This window comes from Pinus tabuliformis, chromosome 6 (assembly GCF_031772625.1).
Source record: "Pinus tabuliformis cultivar Carrire ecotype Pingquan chromosome 6, CPIR1, whole genome shotgun sequence".
Lineage (NCBI taxonomy): Eukaryota > Viridiplantae > Streptophyta > Pinopsida > Pinales > Pinaceae > Pinus > Pinus tabuliformis.
The window spans coordinates 1,053,942,116-1,053,964,464 of record NC_142292.1 but is presented as its reverse complement, the minus strand read 5'-3'; the positions used below and the strand labels follow the sequence as shown (position 1 = coordinate 1,053,964,464).

Here is a 22,349-nt window from a genome sequence, read left to right as displayed (position 1 = left end):
GTTTAGGCCTCTCTCAATACCATGGTCCAAAACCACGTATGACCAATACCTTGGACCAATACCTGGGGTCAATACCTCGGACCAAATACCATAGACCAATACCAAAATACCATGGACCAAATACCATAGACCAAAACTTAGTTTTCCAACATGTACGTGCCTTTCCTTTTGTGAAAGTGCATGTGTACGTTATACGCTTCTTTGTATATAGTGAACCTGCATGTATACGCGACTTGGTCAATGGTGTACCTGCATATACCTTGTTCGTATACGCGACTTTGTATACAGTGAACCTACGTGTATACACGGCTTGGTCAATGGTGAACCTGCGTATACCTCTCTCTAGTCATTAATTCTTTGCTATTGACCTGTTGCACTATGATCTGTCAACTGAGTGAGTTGTCATCAAGGACAACACCTGTATCATAATGCCAACAATCTCCCCCTCTGGACTTGATGGCAACAACAACACCAAGTCACTCTCCCCCTTTGACATCAAGGGCAAAGGGTAGACCAAGATATTCTCTCCCTTTGATATACATTATGTTGTCCATACTCCCCCTGAGTACATGCTGAAATCTCTGAATGAGCTCCCCCTTTGTACCTGCCAAGATGTACCAATCTGTCCATGCTCCCCCTAAGCACATGCAAAGTCTGCAAAAATATTTTTCAAAAGAATAACATGACTCTACAACTCAACTAAGTGAATATGACCTTCCTATCACAGATGACTCATGCATACATCAATCTCGCAACCAAGTGGGGATACACCATTTTGACTCATCCACCCAACCAAGTGGGGATAAATCAAATGTTTATACATCACTGAAAATAGAAATTATTACATCATTCTTCCCATGCATAGAGGGGTACAAATTAGGTCTTTTCATGACCTTTACACCAAATGATATTTATGACTTTTATCAAAAATACCAACAATCTAAACAAGACCATGATAGTCATCAGCAACTATCATACACCATATATGATCTGCACCATAAGCATCTGTCAATAGCATCCGGACTTGTAACCTGCAATATCATTCTCTTCTCCAACCAACAATAAGTAGCAAGATGTATCATTTAGCCACATAAGCATCATCACCAAAGACTTCCAACCATAATGCCAACAATGAATTATTCGAAGCATATGCTCCCCCTGAACCTGTTCCATCTGTTCACTGTCAGATCTGATCATGCATATATCAGCAAGAAGTATCAAGGCATCATCATCAATCAGATATACATCAAGCACTTCTAAATAACAGCACATTTCCACACATCATCAGCAGATTGTAATCATCATCAAACATAGAAAATAATTGGCTGAACCATATCAGACCCTTTTTCCTGAGTCTGTCCCACTGCTTTTCCTCAAACTAACATATACATGACTGTGCAGCTTCGAACTCGCGTATACACGCGACTTGTCTTCATGAAACTTGCGTATGAGATTTAGAACACTGAGGTTCCACACTTTTAGCTCCCTCTGAGTCTGTCATGCCACATCTTTCTCACTGTACTTCTTCTTCCATGTCTTCAACTGTGATGATGTTTTCTCATTTTGGTATGGTGCCCAAAATCTTCTCCTGAATTCCTTTGCTATATGTCCAAGCTTGTTACATGCATAACATCTTACATGTTTCATATTCCTTCTATAGCAGTCAACAAATTTGTGACCAAACATATTGCAAACAAAACAATATCCCCTAAAGTACCTGGAACGTGATGATCTTTCTGTGTGATAGTCTTGAACCATTCTACTTCTGCATCTCGCTGCAACATGCCCAAAATTATGACATATAAAACATTCAACATTATTCATCGGAGGAAATAATCATCTATCACTTCCACAGTTTGGAGTAAAGGATTTTCTTTGAACATTTGCTTTCCTTGGTTGTTGATGGGGTTGACCTCTCATCTCGTTGTTGAGTAATTCAGATTTTGCATTAAAGTTCCTTGCCTCACCTTCAACAGATTCATAAAAACCAAGACCAGATTTGATAGCAGGCAACCTTTGACCACTAAGAATATCATCCAAAATCTTAGTACAGTCTTGAAATCGTAATAGTTTATCTTTTTCTTCTAATTTACCTTTCAAGATATTTACCTCAACCTGATGTTGTTCTTCCTTTTCCAGATATTGCCTCTTCAAGATTTCTTCAGACTTTCTTCCTTCTTCCACTTGTTGCCTTAGTTTGAGAATCTTATTTTATTGTTCTTCATTCTGCTCCTGTAGCATTTGACATACTCTGAAGACACACTCCAGCTGAGCTTTTAAGCTGATAACTTCTTCTTTGAGGGCACTCTCCCTTTTGTTAAATAGATCTTGTTGATCTACGATTCTATCTGATGCTTCATTTGCTTGTTCATCTTCAATCTGAGGTGATTCAGAATCTGAATACTTGCTTCCACCTAATGGCAAGTTGTCCTTGTTCCTTTGAGCTGTCTTCTTCTTCTGACGCGCTTTCTTTCCCATTGTTCTATGGATCTCCTTCAAGCGATCAAGCTTCTACCAAAGGACCTGCTTTGATACCAATTGTTGGAAATAATGCTGAGAGGGGGGGGTGAATCAGTATTAGCAAATAAAAAAAAATTTCATTTCCATAATCAGATTCATATACGCTACTTCAGTGAAGGGAACCCGCGTGTACACGCAACTGTGTTTAATGCAACTAGCATATATCCAATAAACTTATGATTCAGTTAATTCATCATATGTTGATCTTTAATCAGTGCATCAGAACTTCATTAACCATATAAACAGCAACCAGGTGCAGTAAAAACAGAACAGATCATCACACATAAGAAACACACATGGACACCATGATATAAGGTGGAAACCCAATTCGGGACAAAAACCACCTGCGATTGTCTTCCTTTAATATAAGAAAAATTTGTTTACAATCTTGTACTGGCGCAGACTCATACTAGTACGCAGGCACCCACCTGCAGAAGCCTACAACCTTCTCTCGTTCTCCAGCTACTACTGGAAGGGCACTACAACCCCCTAGCTCTTGTACTAGCCGATATGTTTACTAGTACGTAGGCACTGGCTTACTGAAGGCTCCAACTTTCACTCGTTTTCCAGCTGCTACTGGAAGGGAGCTCCAACCCCCTGGCTCTTGTATTGGCCGATATGTTTACCAATACATAGGCACCGACCTATAGAAGGCTAAGACCTTCTCTCTTCCTCCAGGGACCACGTTTCATAAATTTTCATACTAAATACTCCTAAAGCACAACACCATAATCTAAAGGGCACATTTCATCCAATTTTCATATTGGACCCATCAACAACATTGAAGCACAAAATCAATCATCACCTGTATCATCAATCTCTGAGTCACCCAACACTGAATCACTAAAACCCTGTCAACAAAACAAAGTCACCAGAACACAGAACTCTACAACAACAACCAGATCCAACCGCAACTTCAAATATCATATCTCATAATGTATATGCTACTCTGACGAACCAAACCAACGTGTATACGCGCTTTTACCAAAGACAACCAGCGTACAGATCTGCAAATATTTACTCATAACTTTGCAGCTATTCCAGACATCGGTCATACCCATATCATAACATTTATACAATAAAACATGGGTTAATAATTCAGATCTAGTCTATCCATGATCAAACCACATAATGAGAATACATTCCAAGCCTTATGATCTTGATCCATCATTCATCATCATCCACATAGGTGCATCCTTGGTTCAGATCAAACAAAGCATCACAAACCCATAACCAGCATACTGTATCTCACACTTCATCAGATATTCAATACTTGCACACTTGCACTCCTTGGCCTAATGATCTTCTCCTCCTTATATAGGTTTAGGCCTCTCTCAATACCATAGTCCATAACCACGTATGACCAATACCTTGGACCCAATACCTGGGGTCAATATCTCGGACCAAATACCATAAACCAATACCAAAATACCATAGACCAAAACTTAGTTTTCCAACATGTACGCGCCTTTCCTTCTGTGAAAGTGCGTGTGTACATTATACGCTTCTTTGTATATAGTGAAGCTGCATGTATACGCGACTTGGTCAATGGTGAACCTGCGTATACCTTGTTTGAATACATGACTTTGTATACAATGAACCTGCGTGTATACGCGGCTTGGTCAATGGTGAACCTGCGTATACCTCTCTCTAGTCATTAATTCTTTGCTATTGACCTGCTGCACTATGATCTGTCATCTCAGTGAGTTGCCATCAAGGACATCATAACACCAACAAACGGCACCTCCCTATGAGCTGGAACTAATTGCTCACTAATCTATATAAGAGAAAATAAGGAAGCCATTTTTTCATCATTATATCATTCTCTCTCATAATATATACTACATAATCATGGTGATCACTGTCATACAAAACATCAGTCATATTCTTGCAATTAACTAGTTAGCTATGCATACTTTCATTGTGAAACTCTTATTCACTTCAGCTATGCCACATTGACAATACGGCTTCAGGATTTTTTCAGCTTATATTGCATCATAATTCTTCTAAAGAGAAATGCCATCAGTCCTGAAAAATGTGTCACCATAAAAGTGATAACGGGGCAACACCACAAATTTCAAGATATGCATATGACATCTACCCTTATTAAAAATAGGTTTTTGTTTGACTAGCACCTAAACAATACCTTGTACATGTAACAAAGCACATCAGTTTATTTTATCTTTAATCAATAGGAAAGAGAATTTACATATGGGCACAGAACATCACCACCTCATTGTTCTAGTATAGAATCTTAGATACATACAAGCATATACATTTGCATATATCAAGTACATGTGCATGTGGATGTGCATGTATACTTACAAGAATAGATATATGCAATATGGAATCTCTATGTACATATGCAAAATACATGTGTTTTTGTAAATTATGCAAATACATTTGTGTTTGTAAATCGTAGTATATGTATCTAAGGCTATGTGATGGAGAGGAACCTACAAAAACAAAATCTGCAAGTTTAGATTCAAGAACTAGAACCTTTAGGAAGTTATAATTAATGAAACCTAAAATGAATAATTCGAAAGATCTATAAATACCAATATCTTTTGACAATGTAAAGAAAAGTTACCAAGTCCTTCTTTGCTTGATTTGTAATGTCAGGTGACTTCAACCTTACAAACATCTCATGCATGAAAGCACCGTCTTCTTTGAGTGCAGACATGACCTACAAAAACGTACTTTTTCTTTTAGAAAATAATTTGAAAACAAAACAGTGAAAGTACAACACAGGAGAAAAGCACTTACTGCTGCATTATTTGAATGTATAATTGAGTTAATAGTTGTGAAAGTAACCTCATCCAAAACTCGTGGTAAAACGACATCCTGAAAATCGGCATTTATGTGTAAGAGGAATCATACCATGGATTTCTTAACATTACTTGAAAACAAAAATATTGAAGGCATTTGATTTAAGAGTGCAATTAAGTGGAGAATATGTCACCTTTATGTAGCCAACTCTGTAGGTTTGATGGATTTTTGACAATATTGATGAGTTCCCAATAGGCATTGCCTGTGAAGCACAAACAGAGAGCAAAAGAGATGAAAATTTGTTAGCCATCTCAAATTTCAATCCTAGAACATTCCAAGTCTAAATCAGATTATTAATTCTTCCAATAACTCGGATACTAAACCCAAATATAGAATCACTCAAGATACCTCACCTGCTTAAAAGTAACTTGTTCTCGTAGGAATGCACGATGCTCTCGCCGAGAAGGTAGATCTGGGTCATCTGAAGATTAAAATACTTCACAATGAGCTCATTACTATCAAAAACTATGTGAAATATTCACACTGAAATAAATGTAGAGATTAGCTATAGCAGAAAACTCATATGGCAGAATGAAGAAACTGAAAATATTCAATATAGGCATAATCCATAAATGACTTGTCAAAGCAAGGAACTGGTCAATACATACAAAAGTATGAAAAACAACAACCAGGACCAGAACTGACCAATAGACAGTCTGAAGCTGAACCAGAACTGGCCAGCAAGCCAGTTTCTGAACCGAATATAAATAAATTATGAAAATTTTAATAGGCATACATACATGTGTGTGTACACAGAGAGAGAGAGAGAGAAAGAAAGATCTATCAATGAAAATCCAAACCACTAGACACCAGATATGCAAATAGAGGGAGTGCATCATTATATAACACTAACATAGGGTTTGGGAGGGGTGGCATCATTTTCTCTTTCTTTGGCAAAGGTATCTATTACAGCCCAAATTAGCACCCTTGTGAAAGTTCAAACTACAGTGCCATGGGGATAAGCCCATTTGGAAGCACACCATTGTCACCTTAGAACAATCCAGCCTTTGCTTCAGGCCAGCTGCTTGAAGCCACAGGGGTATTTCAATCTATGGTAATGAACCTGTAAAGTATATCATTGTATGCACAAAACAGTTCACTTCAAGCAACAGACACCTCAATATGTAGTTATATAGACTCATGGCAATCAAATGATTGGATGCCTTGAAAAAATTCAACGAGAGGCTATGGAATCAATTACCACTATATAGAGAAGGTTAGGAGCTAAAAAATGAATGTTGAAATCTGAAATAAATATTAGCTACAACAGAAGTACAAGTCAGCACTATGAATTTACTCTTCAAGCTAGAGAAAATGTATCTTTTACCATATCAGAGTGAAAAATATTGCTTCAAACAAGGATAAATGATATAATTGAGTTACCCATTGATAATACGATGTAAGATGGACAAGCACGTTGTTTTCAACAAGTTTCAGAATCTAATTGTTGACTATTGTTGACCACTCATTAGGTCAGAAGACATAAGTGCAGAACTGATAGGGCTATTTCCTTGGCATCTGGACAGTGGCATTGATCATCACATTGACAAGTCAATTTTGACTTTGATTGTACTCTCTCTCTGTCTTTCTCTGCTGAACACTTGATATTAATAATAATGAAGATTGATCAAGGGTTTTTCCCATCTTGGGGTTTTTCCCTGGCTTGAGCCAAATTTTGTGTTCTCTTGTCTTGGCTTGTCTTCCGCGTTTATGGTTTATGTTCTTTTTTCAGCTACTGTCAATATTATAATGGTTTATGTGATTGCAAATGAAAGATATGGAAATGTAAATTGGGCTATCATAGAACATTGAAGTAATTGACCTATGCAAAGAACATGTTAACAAAATTAACATGGTATCAGAGCTCAGGTGAGGATAAGCACAAGCAAGAGTGAAAGGCAAAGCAATCACTAAGAGAAGTTTGTTGTCAATTCTCCATGATGATATGATCTCCTCCCTCTGCCAGCCTGGAGGTAAGACTTCATGAAGTGTCTATGAGTACAGACTGCCTAATTGATTAGCAGCAGAAGGAGGATGGATTTCTTTGTATTGATTCCTTGAGTAGTCTTCAGCTGTAATAATGCCGAGTTAAGGCCGAGATTTCTGTCAAGACTTATAGAAGACCGTGTCACAATAAGGTCTATTTTAGGGTTTCTTCTCTTGGAGTACATACAGATTATCAGACCAGGTTCAGCAATAGAAAGATCGAAGTAAGGCATGGAAGGAAAAGAGGCCATCAATGAGCATCATGACATTACAACACATCTCTTCCATACTACACTGGAGAGCACTTCTCTGCGCAACCAGTGTTAGATTGGGAGAGGGTCGTGTTGCCGCCTAATCCACACCTTGGGTTACGTGGAGAAAATCTTTCATCCACTAAGTGTGGCCTTGGGGGCAAGTCTCGAATCGAGTTGTTGTCACTCAATCTTGACTCCTCTATCTAGGCTAACTCCTATCGAAGCTAAGAGGGCTAGAGCCTAAGGGGAAAAGATAAGGCTAAGGAAACTATTAGAAAATGTTAAATAGATTAATCTAGGAGTTCAATTTGATTAGCAAAAGAATAAAATGAACAGCATGTAACTTACAAGCATATAAATAAACCATTCATAAGCAAATATTTTTAAATAGAGACCAGTGCCAGAAAAGTAAATGTTTGCTTGAAAAGTAAATCTGGGTAAATGGAGTCGTGCCCCAAGAGATGTTGTCGCGAAATGTTTTGAGATGTGCTCCTAGTTATTTTATTGAATTCAGTTTTCACTTGGATTATTAGTGTGAGTACAAAATGGAGAGGTTGGTATGTGACCCTTGTGATTGCAGGAAAATAAAACTACTCTAGGGTTCATTTCCTCTTTCACCTTTATCCTTCGAATGGGATTGTGAAAGTTGCTTGGAGATAAGAAGAAGCTTAGTTTCAATGAGTATTCCCTTGATTTCACAAGTCAAAAGTCCTTTCCCCAAACTTACGATAAATGGTTAAGAGGTTTTCCTTATTAAACTACTCAACCAATACGAGTCTTCTCTAAATCATGCCAAGGATCAAGCTTTCACTTGCAATGGCCGCGAGCATAACAAAACTCAATGGAAAAGATTCATTACTTATTGCAGTAAGAAATAGAATCTAGAAAAAATGAAATCTAATCTATAAAATAAAATCAATCTAATCTAATTGTTTTGCAGTGCATGGGTGTTAATTTTAGGTATGTTCTATGCTAAGAGCAATTTATTTCAATTTTTCCATTTAGCTCATTATCTATTCCAGATTAGCAATCACATCAGCATCATAGTAAATTGCACATAGAACATAAACATAAATCGCAGAAGACAAGCCAAGACAAGAGGACACAAGATGAGGCACTAGCCAAGGACCAACCCCAATGTGGGGAAACCCTTGATCAATTCTTCTTATATGTTCTTCAATAGTTCAGCAGAGAGAGAGAGATAGTACATATACATCAGAAGTCAACATATTGACTTATTTAAAGAAGAGCAGAGATCTTCTCTAAGAAGATAGCATAAGAGGCAGTTGATCTGAGCTGAGTAGAAGGCATACTACTTCCACTGATCCAAGGTGACTCCATCACTGTGCTGCACTCAATTATCATGCTGTACCTGACACTGTGCTGCACCCAATCATCACTATACTGCATCTCTTCATGCTGCACCCTGTTGAGCTCTTCATTGCACTATGCTGCACCCAAATGCATGCTACAATACATCATCATCCTGCTGCTGCAATACATTCTTTCTGCTGCTATACATCCATGCCCATCATTACCATGCTGTATCATTGTGCTGCATCATGCTGCACCATGTTGCCTTCATCATGCTGCCACCTATCACATCATTATGCTGCTGTACTCACTTTGCACTATGCTGCACCATTATTATGCTGCATATACCAGCCTTAGCTGCTTGCTATGGCTTGCAGCCTAGCAGAGCAGCTAGGCTATAGTTCAAGTTCAAACAAACAGCTTCACCCTCAATATGGAGACAAATGCTACCATACGTAATCCAGGCTTGAGAACAACAGCCTTTTAACATTGCTGCTGCTAGGTTTCCATTGTAGTGACTTAGGGCAGTATACAAGTAGCATATAGAAGGCAGCATATGCATCCTCCTTGACTGTGGCCAGAGTATTAAGGACAGCGTGAGAGTGACTGAGTATTTCCTATCATTAGGCCAGCGTATAGATCTCACTACAGTGGATATTATGACAGCGGATGAGGACCCTTGAAGATTGCGGACTAGGCTGCTCTCTTCATGACCAGTGGCCAGCGTAATGGGGACAGCGTATTAGGACCTTCTTCAGCTGAGTGAATGCCTATTTTACTGTGGCTAGGGTTCTTCCTAGATCTCTGGCTTATGCTCCTTTAAGGCCTCCTCATGACAGCGGATCTTGCTGCGTATAGAAACTCCCCTAACTGTGGATAGATCTCCCTTCAATGATCTTGCTTTTGCTGCGGCTAGGAGCCTGACTGCAGTTAGGGCATCCTTTTTGCTGTGTCTAAGGGCTGTCTCAAACCTTTCTAAAACAGTGTATAGGATTAGAGCATGACTGCATTTAGCTAGGGCATGATAAGCTAGGGCATGATAGGACTGTGTTAGGGTCAGCTGTTAGGCCTCCTTCACCGTGCTAGATCTCCCTGCTTGGACTGCGGCTAAGTCTCCTCGTTTGGACTGCGATTAGACTACCTTCTTTAGCTGTGTATAGGGTCTCCTTCTAGACCTGCATTTAGGGCTTCATCCTCTTAAATTTCTCTTGTCACTAAAACCCAAAACAAGTTGAGAGAAATCAAGAGTGAAGTGTGTGTCTAAATGACTATCAAGTCACCTCCTTTTATATTAAAACGTTGAGCACAAGTGGGGGTTATTTGGTTGCTGGCCGACTTTGACGAATTGTCCCATAACACAAATAAATTCATATCTCCATGAATATTTATCGGAATTGGATGATCTTTAGATCAATCCTACACCTCTCCATGAGAGGAATCCAAGAAAAATATCAGCTGTCGTAAATAAGATGATCCACATGGAATTTGGCCCTAGTTGCCAATTTTAACAATGTGTTAATTTTAATCCAAAAGGCACACCTTGAAAATTTGTACCAAACACACAAGACCCCTCGCTGGGTAGGGAGTATGGGATGCCTAGGGGACTTCCCTAGCTCCCTCAAAATTACAATGGTTGTTATTATGATGGGTATCCCTTATGAATAAAGGGAAATAGTAGTTTTTTTAATTTATTTACAAAAGGGATGGTCCCTGGTATCTTCCTGGTGCCTCGGATGGTCCAAATTGGTGAAAATTCGGCAGCACCTCCCCTTGTATGTCGGCGAATGTGCAAAAATCAGTGAACAAAAACAGTGAAAGATGCCCCAAAACACTTTGGTAACACCCACAATATTAATAGAAACAATATGGGAAATTCCATGTGAAAATTTTGAAGAAACAAAGGGAAATTTCTACTCTAAAACAACCGAGAAAAGCCAAATTTAATCAACTTTTCCTAGCTAATTTTGTTGTTGCTAGGACAGCAGCAAAATTAACCTTTATCGTTCAAAATTTGATAATGAAATTTCATGAAAGTGAACCAAGAATTTCATGATATTTTTTAGAATTTGTATGTAGAAAGAGAGGGAGAGAAATTTGAGTGGAATCTTCCGGCAAATGGAAACTAGACTTGGTGCTTGGTGGGAATGTAGCTTCTTATGTGGAATGGTTACACCACCTTGTTGAGAAACCAATAGGCTAGCAAATTAGAGTTGATTTCTCTTACTTGATAATTGCTTTTGAATGTTTGTTGGCTTCTTATTTCTTTTATTATGTTTTCTTCATCAAACAATTACCAAAACATAAACATGAAGATCACAAAAGACAATGAACACAAGATATAGGCTCCGAGTCAGGGCAAAACCCCACAAGGGGGGAAACTCAACCGACTTCTCTTCTTATAGAATTAGATCAAAATTTGAAATCCAAGACCCAAAAACCAAGACCTCCCACAATACCCAAGTTAGCCCTCCTTCAAACCTTTCTCAACCAAGTCAATGATAGTCAAAGCTCTTCAAATCTGGCCAAACTCTGATTTACGGCCCCTGCAACTAATCTGAAATTTTTGGGCCCAACAACTGTCTGAAATCTCCGCACATGGCAGAATTAGGGCACAAGATGTAACAACCAAAAGTCGTATATGCAGCAAAAATATTTAAAATTCTTCGTAGACAAAGACTTCCATCATAGGACAGTAATTGTAAAATATATATTGTATAAGAATTGATGTAGAATGATACAAATGAGAAAGGATCCTGTATATATAGCCAAGTAAGTACCCTTTCACTAACGGTTATGTCCTTAGGGGCATACCTTTTCATTAATTGCTAACTAATTAATCATTAATCTTATTTGTTGTCTTTTACATTATTTGTGTTTATTTCTATATAAATTTAGATTGTTACATTGCCTTCCCCTTCAAAAAGCTTTGTCCTCAAAGCTTACTGATGAAGGATCGGTTCTTTTCTGTTGATCAACATATCTTCTTATTTCTGAGCTTTCATCTTTGTTGATACAAGACGATATGATGTTTTGAGCGATAGACAAAATTGTCGTAATGAAAACGGATCAGACCATCCTAGATTAATCTTCTAGGAAATCTTCTGATCCTTGGAGTTGTGTGGTGAATACTTATCGTATGACTGGATTGAGCTCACTTCAGTATTCTTCGGAACATAAGTTTGTTGTTTGTAGTTTCCTAATTTCCATCAGGCATTATTGTTGTTGACTTAACTACTAAATCCTTATTTGGGGCATCCTCTATTTGAACGAAAACTTCTAAGTACTTTTTTACTTCAATAGGGTTTGGATTTGCCTGAACTACGAGGTTAGTGGTATTGATGTTTGTTTCTTCAGTTTGGACTGCTACATCTGGAGATTTTGATGTTTCCTTTGCGACAAGTTCTTTGAACCTATTCGTCAATGATTTATTTTCATCCTTAAGTCTTTTAATCTGTTTAAGCAAATTTTGATTATGATTTTTGAGACGTAAGCATTCTTCATTCTCTAAGTCAACTTTATTTTGGCCTTCACACTTCTCGTCTTCTAAACACTTGATTTGTTCTACTAATGTTTGGTTAAGGCTCTTTAAAAGTAATTTGTCTTCTTCTTGTTCTAATAAATGTTCCTTGGGTTCCTTCTTTGATGCTTTAGCTTTCTTGACTTGTTCGAGTAGCTTTTCTTGGTGATCTCTGAGACACGAAATTTCTTTGTCTTTGTTCTAGATGACTTTTTCAAGCTCTTTTTGTTTTTTTGATATAGTTTTTTCGTTATCTTGAAACATCAAGTCTGAGATATCCTTAAGGTCTTCTAATGAAGATTTTATTGATTTTGATTTACTTGTTATGTGTCGAAACGTGACCATCTTCACTTTATAAGGAAACGTCAAAACTTGTTTCTCTATGTTTAACATGAATGTACCCAAATCCTTAAACTAGGGTTGACCGAGTATGATGTCAGTCGTTTTATCCGTCCTTACAACATGAAATTGAGATATGTACTCATAATGACCTATTGTCACTTGTAGATCACTAATTTTATACTCTTTTTGGTCAAAAATATTTTTCTTTACACCAATGCTTAGCGTTGGAATTAATAGTTGATGTTGATATAATTTTTATTGTTGCTTGGGCTGATGGTGACATTAACTTCTCTTCCTTGGATACTTCCTTTTAATGTAATTACTCTATGATGTGTAACTGAAAGAACATTATAAGAAAACCTTTCTTCCTTCATCATTTTAGAATTGAGCTCCATCATTTTTTTCAACAATTGATCCCATTTTGTTTTGTCGAGATGACTTTAGGTATTATGTAATCGCCCTTTTTTTTCTTTTTCTTTTTTCTTTCTTAATATAAACCCTTTATTTTATTTTATTTTTATTATTTATTATTTTTCTTTTTTAATAATATATATATATAATGAAATATATATATTTTTATAACCTTTTCTTTTTCTTAAATCACCTTTTCAACACACCCACTTTATATAACAAATTTCAACCTTTTCTTCCTTTTGAAATGTTACAACCCTAGTGAAATGTGGCTATTCACCTCTTTGGGGTATAATATAAAATATATGTCCACTTAAGTGCCTTTGATTCAGTGAATTTTCTCTACGTAAAAGTAAAACTTATCATTCACATAAAGAGTTTTTGTATTCTTTTTGTTTTTCTTTTACCTTGAAAATACCATGGGCAATTACCATGGGTTGTTAAAACCACGGGCTTGTAAACCACTTAATGAAGAATCAAGATAATATTTATCTACTCTTTCTTCTCTTGCGTATAGTTTTAAAGATATTTGGAAAGATTCCCTTTTAACTTTATCATGCACTTTTTAAAAATGTAGAACACTTTTATATATATGAGCGTTTTTCTTCAAAAATTAAATCAGATTATATTTTTTTTAAATCTTTATGTGTACTTTTCTTTTTTTCTTTTTTTTCTTTGACTATCTTATTTTTTTTCTTCTTTTTTCTTGTTTAATGGCCAAAGCCCTGAATGACGAAATCAGTGTTGATAATATCAGTATCGGGAAAATATCGGCGAGGGTCCAGAAAATATCTTATCGGCAATATCGGCGAAAATATCGGCAAATATCAACAAGCATAAAAAATGCATAATATATTCATTTTTTTCAGATTTTTAAACATATAAAGCAATAACAACATGAAATAAACACATTGGCACATAAATATGAAGAAAACACTGATATATATGATGTCAAATAGAAATGATACATCAAAGGCGATACCAAATCCTGCTGATCCCTGATAATTGTCCATTCAAGGACTCAAATGTGGAGAACCAATACAAAATAACATCACATATATAAAAGTATCTCATCATCATGAGTTATATGTAGCACAACAGATAAAACTAGCAGCTATCTATTTGAAATCACTGCCCTCTCCCCCTTTTACGGGAAAACATGATGGGCTGTTTTCCAGGCCTACCCCTAGTAGTAGGAGGCCCTGACCCCTTTGCACCTAATGTTAAATAATGAGTGCTAGGTATGGGGCTATGCTCTCCTATATCTATAGCAGATGGTGTTGACGCTGATGCTCCTGCAGTGTCCTCCTCCTCCTCCTCCTCTGAGTGTTGCTGCTCCTCTAACTCTCAGTCCTACTCTTGTTGCCCCTGCTCTAATGGATCATCTGCCACTAGCTCTAACCATGAAGGTGACTCCTCCAAGAGGGGCTCCACAAACTCCACCCTCCACGGAGACAATACATCAATATTGTCTAAGCTAAGTCACATGACACGAGGACACGAGACACAGAGGACACGTAAATACGAGTATTCAATACGAAACACAACGACCTGGAAACAAGACACGGGGGACACGTATATATATATATATATATATATATATATATATATATATATACCAAAATATAGCTTTTATCCATATTAAATTGTAGGTTGCAGCTTATCTAATCAAATTAAAATATAATTACTTCTCAAAGTTCATAGTTCACTTTAAAAAAATAAATAGAATCAAAATTTACTATTTAGAAATTAGAATGTGATATGCTTGGTCTTGATTCTTGAATATTCAATGTTCATTGTTCATGTACAACTTACAAGCACATAAGAACATAACTAAAGTCTAATCCTATTGATTTCCTCTGCCCCTCTTGCGAGAAAATGCCACAGCTTTCCCTTTCCCTCTAGATGTAGATGTTGGTGCTGGTGGAGTTGGCAGTGGAGTTTGTTATGCTCTAGAAGCTGAAGAACTAGAAGTAGGAGCTATAGGAGGTAGACCACGTCCTCTACTGGTGGCAGGGGTAGCCCGGGCAGGTGGTGTCACCTGGAAACATTACAATCTCCCAATCCTGAAACCCTAAAAAACTGATAAGTCTGCTGCATTTTGAATGAAATCTAAAATTCTACTTTCTCCATATGAAATCCAATGAGGCTGGAACCACTCTCAAACATCCTGAGTCATTTCATGGTAATGTTAAAAATTTAAGTAAAAGGATGAAAATGAAGATTAAGGAGAATGTCACATTACCATGAATAGCATATCGATACTAGGGCCTAGAACGCTCAAACCCTCCTTGGCAACGACCACATAGCTCTCCCCTTCCTTCTCCAGCAATCAGAAATGAAAATGATATGAAAAAAACCAAAATCGGATTTTTATAGGCCGTGCAGAAATTTTTACAGTCACCGAGCGATATTTTCGATTGTCGCGCAATATTTTCCAAAATATCGGCGATATTTCGAAATCGCGCGATATTTTCAAAAGCCGAAAATATCGCGATATTTTGTCGGCGATATATCGGCTCGCCGAAAATATCGCGATATTTCCGAATATCGCCGAGATACTGGACGAAATAGAGAAACTCCAACTTTGTGTAGCGAAACACTTCAATTCTGATAACAATAAGGTTGACAAATGATTAATGGCCAAAGGTTGGATCAAACTGGTTCTCTTCAGCAGTTGAGCATCCAGAGGATCGAACAGCTCCAATACCAATTTAACGACCACTAGTCGTATACGCAGCAGAAATATTAAAATACTTCATAGATAAAGACATCCATCATAGGATAGTAATTGTAAATTGTATATCGTATAAAGAATTGATGTAGGATGAGTGCAATTGAGAATGAGGGTCTTGTATATATAGCCAAGTAAGTACCCTTTCATGAATAGGCATGCCTCTTCATTATTAACTAACTAACCATTAGTTAATTTACTTATTATTTATTATTATATTTATATTATTATGATTATTATTTATTATCTATTTTTACATAATTTATGTTCATAACACAAGATCACGAAAATTTCCTTCTAAGACCTTTGCTCTCTCTCCTTTCACCTTGGTTTTTCACTTGTCTTCTTGCTCTTTCTTGCACAGAAATCGAAGTTCTGAATTTTTGTGACACAATGACTCTTTTGAGTCAAATAAAATTATTTTTCCTCTTTCTTTCAAAAGTCCAAATGAGACTTGACTCAAGTACAATAGATTGACTCATGACATTTTTTCTTTTGACTCAATAAACCCTAGAACTTTAGAAACAAGAAGAGCATGCTTAACTAGTTAAATAATAATAATTAATTTTTCTTCTTTTTGCTTTTTACATGAAATACATATTGATACAAGCACAATGATAATTATGAAGATGAAATCTAGTTACATTTTTCAACACACCCAAGGAGGATTGAATCCTTCAATCTTGAGGCACTTGCAACTTTTTAAAATCTCGCTAAGAAATTAGTTAAATAGGTGAAATCTTGCATAAGAAATTTTGGAAAAACATGACAATCAAAACTAGAAACACATGTAATTTCCAATTCCAAAATACAAGACAACACAAAGATAAACAAACAACCAAGTTTGTTTACCCTCTCCTATTGATAGCAATGCCCCTCTATAGGGCCTATGATAACGAAATTCAAGACAATGCATAAAAGAAACAATATTACCTCACATGAGATTCAAGCAACCACATAATACAAGTACACCATGTAGCCTCCAAAGCCTTTTTATTCCAAAATGAATGAACAATTACAATAGCAGCAATTTGTTCCAACTCATTCCACACTAGCCCACAATGGAGGAGAATCCTTTGATTTATAGGAAAGAGGGAGGAGATTCCAAGAGAAGATCATGAATCATGAGAAAGGTGAGAATTCCAAGGAGAGCATGCAAGTCTCCAAAGCGGTGTGTGAGTCTCCAAGAGGGACTGCATAACCATAGTAGAGTGTGAGTCCAAAGAGGGGCGAACTCGCCTTAACTTCCCCCTATCTCATCACACAACTCGATCTCTAATTCATGCCTTAACTTGGCCTAACTCAGCCTAACAAGTGAGCTAACTTGGTCTCCAACTCGGCCTAACTCAATGAGACCAACAATAAGTGGAAACATTTGACTTAACTTCCCTTGACTTGTCTCCAACTCATTATTCACTGACTATGAGTCTCAGTGAGACTGGAGAGAAGTAAAAACATGTTTTCTAAAACATAGCGAGCTAATTTATTCACATTTTCGAGTAAATAATTAATTTTCAAGAGGAAAAATCAATATTTTCTACTCAAAATGGGGTACTAAGGTAAAGTGGATACTCTGAGGATGAAAAACAAGTACCTACATGTCATATGAAACCTCATGGCACAAACTTTTTTTGCTTACATGAATTTAATTAAAAATTCTCATTTTTGCGAGAATTTTAAATTATTAAAAAATCCTACAAAAACCTAATGCAATTCCTTAAAACTCAAGGTAATGCCTAGCATGATAATATACATTGACCTTAGACATAGATAACATCTTTGGGGCTTAGGTATTAAGAAGCACTCCAGCTATGAAGGATGTGAGTGAAAAAACTCGATTAATTATTAAGCATTGAAAAGCAAAAAAGAATTAATTAAGTGAAAAACACTCTCGAGCAACTTACTTAATAACCAGGTCCCAATGGACTAAGCCTTTCACATAAGTACATCATGCTAGTAACAATTTTTTGCAATTCCCCAACGGGGTACAGAAATTGCATGGAGAAAAGAGAGAAAAGAAGGGGTGAAATCCTTGTAGGACTTCTGGACTTGAAACTACGACTGGTGCCTTGTCCATCTTTGATGGTTCTCTTTCTTCCCTACTGCATACATCTGGCATGGCACTGAAAAACCCTAGTGTGAGCCAGAGATTCGAATCACAAGTGCAGCCACAAAGTCTGAGGTTAAAGCCCTATATTAGAAGCAATAATTGTAATCTCTCGCTTTACATAAATAAATAACGCAATTATCAACTCTAGAGATAAGTTGTGAAATTGTGTTGAGCAAGGGCTCTTATGAATATTGTTCGTGTTGTACTCAACTGCATATAAGAAGTTTGCATGCTAACTGATTATGGAAACCCATAAACTAGTATGAAGAAGAATTATTGAAGCTAGTTATATCCTTTGTCTTATTGATACAAGGGTTTTTTGTCATGAATGTGCAAATACTTGGGATGTTGTCTCTGTTGTAATAAGCAGCATACAAGGAACACTGTAAGAATTTCTGAAATAAGTCAGCTCTGCCTATGGGGTTTATCAATATGAGGTGAAGCTCAAGTTCCTCTTAAGAATTAGTGTAGTAGTATGTTGGTGAACTCGCTAAGATAAATGCTAGAGGAGTTTTTTATTGCAAGAGAAAGTTGGGTGGTTGGCCTCCATCAAAAGATACCCTTCTTAGCTCATTGGAGGAAGTGGCAAAATGTTTACACAAGGTGGATCAGACACCTTCCCAACTGGTGCAACCAGCTATGCTAACAACAATGACTCACTTAGGTGAGCATAGGCTACTAAGACATGAGGATAAGGAGGTAAGGCTTGTTGTTGCACATTGTTTAAGTGACCTTCTAAGGCTTACATCTCCTGATATTCTATATAAGTAGGGTACCATGTGAGAGGTCTAGCAATTGATCGTTGAAAGTTTTTGTGGGTTAGATTACATCAAAAATCATTATCTCAACAAAAGGACCAAGATCCTAGAATTAATGACAAAGGTGAGATCATTTATTATCATGCTTGATTTAGATTGCAATGATCTTGTTCTATAGATGTTTCCTTATTTCCTCAATGCCATCAGTGAACATCATGACATAGTTACCCAGGATCACATAAAAGCCATCATGATCACCCGTATTGATGAGAGTGACGAGATTTCCCAACCCATCATGTCTTTGTTAGTGGTTATTCAACAGCAAGTTATTTCTACAACTGCTTACAACATGGTATGCATTATTGTCAAACAATGTAAAGGGAAGCTAAAGCTTCAATTGTTTGATGGGGAGTTGGTGAAAAATAAGGAGCAATTAAGGAAATGCCATCAGTGAACATCATGACATAGTTACCCAGGATCACATAAAAGCCATCATGATCACCCGTATTGATGAGAGTGACGAGATTTCCCAACCCATCATGTCTTTGTTAGTGGTTATTCAACAGCAAGTTATTTCTACAACTGCTTACAACATGGTATGCATTATTGTCAAACAATGTAAAGGGAAGCTAAAGCTTCAATTGTTTGATGGGGAGTTGGTGAAAAATAAGGAGCAATTAAGGAAATGTGTGTGGACACACATTCCTTGTCATCTACAGAGGCCATCACAAGTGAGGATGATAGTAGTGTGAAGTCTACTATCCATGGGAAGAGTACCACTTCACCAATATCTTTTGCAGGACTTTCATGTGATAGTCACCAAGTACACACTCAAGGAGAAATTAAAAGAGGCCCTTCAGCAATAAAGGAAAGAACCAATGCACTAAAGGACAAAATAATACAACAAAACAATGAACTTAAGGCATTAGTAATTGATTTTCGATAATTGTTTCAGGAACTCTAGTAGCTTATGAAGCGAGGGAACCCTAACTATACACCCTAGCTGGTGGCAATTACTTTCAATGGTGAAACATCCACCCTAGCTAGTTAAGAGAGAGAACCACTTCAGCTTCTTCATTGGTGCACAACAGGAAAGGATCATAAATCGAAGTCCAAAAAGAAGAGTCCAATTGCAGCAGTATGAATATCTTCAAGGAGGAGGTCAAGTTGATTTAAGGGGAACCAGCCGAATTTTACTAACATGTTCCACGATTAATTTTTGGGTAAATATCCCCAAAATTTATTAATAACCATTGGCTGGAATTTTGTTGTAGAATTTCAAAAGCAAATTACACTTATCATTTCTTTACTTTTTGTGAGGATTTAAATAAAAATGTGGGTTCTCGAAATGTTTCCTGTTGAATTTTATTTTATTTTATTTTCATCCTTTTACTTAAATTTTTAACATTACCATGAAATGACTTGGGATGTTTGAGATTGGTTTCATCCTCATTGGATTTCATATGGAGAAAGTAGAATTTAAGATCTCACTCAAAATCTAGCAGTCTTATCAATTTTTCAGGATTTCAGGATTGGAGGTTGCAATGTTTCCATTGAATTTTGTCATGTATTACGGTATGGAACTTGTATTTAATCAAGAGCACCAATCCCTCTATGTACCTTGATGTTAGTGACATTGGTTATCAAACTCCTCTATCATGACCCTCCTAAAATGTACGCATCACTCAAACAAAATCTTGACTTGACATGATATCCTTTTTCTATCTCATGTTAATGCTTAGAGGGTGATATTAATGACAAAGATCTCTATAAAGATCCAAAGGTAATGACAAAGATACCTCTGGATATTAATGCTTAGAGGGTGATATTAATGACAAAGATTTTGATTTTCCAACAAGACTAAAAAATTAGAGATTTCTCGTGGTGGCAAGAGGCCCAAGCATAAGCAATAGATAATAGATTTACTTGTCTTTTCTAGTTTCTAGTAGTTTTTATAGCTATTGACTCTTTCATTTTTATTATGATATTTTTTTAAACAATATATGACAATTTAAGTTTGAAGTTTAAAGTTGGCAATTATAACTCATTAGTAATGAATTATGAATATGATGCTTCATGAAAGTTGAAGGTTGTTTCATTTCATTTCATTTTATAACATTTCATTTCATGTTAGATATTATTTGTTGTAATGGTTACACTTAGCTTACAAGTACAACTTTGGTGATCAATGATGATAAAAGTTATATATTGAATTTTGAAAGCTTGAAACTTTAAGATTGATGAATCATGAGACTCAATATGTTGTATGTTACTATGTTACTATGTTACTAACTTGTGGGCATGGTTGATGAAGATTATAACTTCTAGATGATTGTTATTATATGGTTCAATCTATGTTTTTTATGTTTTTTATATCTAATTCATCATTCTACATGTTTTTGTTGACATATATGCATCAATATATATATATATATTATATAAAAAAACGCTCTGGGATCCCCTCGCAAACTGGGAGCTTCTGAAAATGTCGCTCCCGCTCCCAAGTAACCTTGGCCGAGTTAATAAACTGAGGGTTGAGATCTCCATCCAATGCAGAGGCCGAATTTTACTTGTGGGTCGAGTGCACTCAAAGAGCCAAAAAAATTAAGGAGGCTTAGAATCTTACCAAGAACAAATTAATTGGAAGACTGAATTTCCAAGAGGCTGAATCATTGTCACAGAGAATCTTGACCTTGTGACCAAAATTAGTTTCTAAAGAAGACAAGTTGGGGCCAATCGAAATCTGGCCAAGTTCTAAGAAAAATAGTTATGATGTAATTTCCAGAATTTATTTAATAAAGTTCGTTAGCATTTATTGTGAAATTTTACTTTGAAATTGGTGCAATTGGTTCCTCTATTAACTCCTAGAAATTTTTCCTGTTTAATTGCAATTTAATTATCTAAAATTTTCCTAACAAAATTTTCGAAGAAATTTGGGAAAATAATTTAATAAATCCCAAAGAGATATTACAGATGTTGACCACCTTTACAGAAGCGTTGACCTTGGGATGTTTCCAGCACTGATGGTGACCTTCTCCTCTCTCTAGAGCCTGAAACATTGTGCATTTGGACTATGATGTTTCTTAGAAAGATGATGTAGCCTAGAGACAACAAGATGCCCCCAGGTTGGCTTTGTACCTTCCTAATTGGCACTTCCCTGTTGTTGAGCTTATTTGACGACGATGATCACTTGGGAACCCCTCTAGAAGAGATCAGTCATTTCCCTCGATGATGACATCACTCCCAAGCCTTACAATGTCCCCTTCATGTGGCTTGGAGTGATGAGGTAGGCTTGGTTGATGATAATGTGTTGATGAGGAGGGTTTTGCTAGATGATTTTGAAATGTTCCAAGCAAATTTTTTCCCTTAGGGTTATGAAATCACAAAATAAATTGACTAATTCTCACAGTCTTCCTTTCAATTCAAACAAATAAAGAGAATCACAATCACATAGTCAAGCAGTACATTTTCACAAGACTTCAATAACTCACATTAGTTCCAATTTAACATTTTTCCTCTAGGGCTATTACACCAGTAAGCCTGGTTGTATAGTGGCAATCCTTTCAAACACTGG

The 22,349-nt window shown here is 36.6% G+C and overlaps 1 protein-coding gene across 4 annotated transcripts in view; it reads right to left on the bottom strand.

Annotated features, from left to right (window-relative positions):
* Nucleotides 1-22,349, bottom strand: part of LOC149262587 (uncharacterized) — a 331,558-nt gene that overhangs the window by 38,872 nt on the left and 270,337 nt on the right. For 3 of the 4 annotated variants that reach the window (XR_016259169.1, XM_089424932.1, XM_089424928.1), the window contains 4 exons: nt 5,703-5,770; nt 5,483-5,551; nt 5,287-5,364; nt 5,111-5,206 (listed from right to left, as the gene is read on the bottom strand). Coding sequence is in view for 3 of the 4 variants with exons in the window: in XM_089424932.1 (XP_089281058.1) it covers nt 5,111-5,206; nt 5,287-5,364; nt 5,483-5,551; nt 5,703-5,770 (311 nt within the window). In the remaining variant the exon portion in view is untranslated. The remainder of the gene's footprint in view (nt 1-5,110; nt 5,207-5,286; nt 5,365-5,482; nt 5,552-5,702; nt 5,771-22,349) is intronic. The other variant, XM_089424931.1, reaches the window with a different exon arrangement.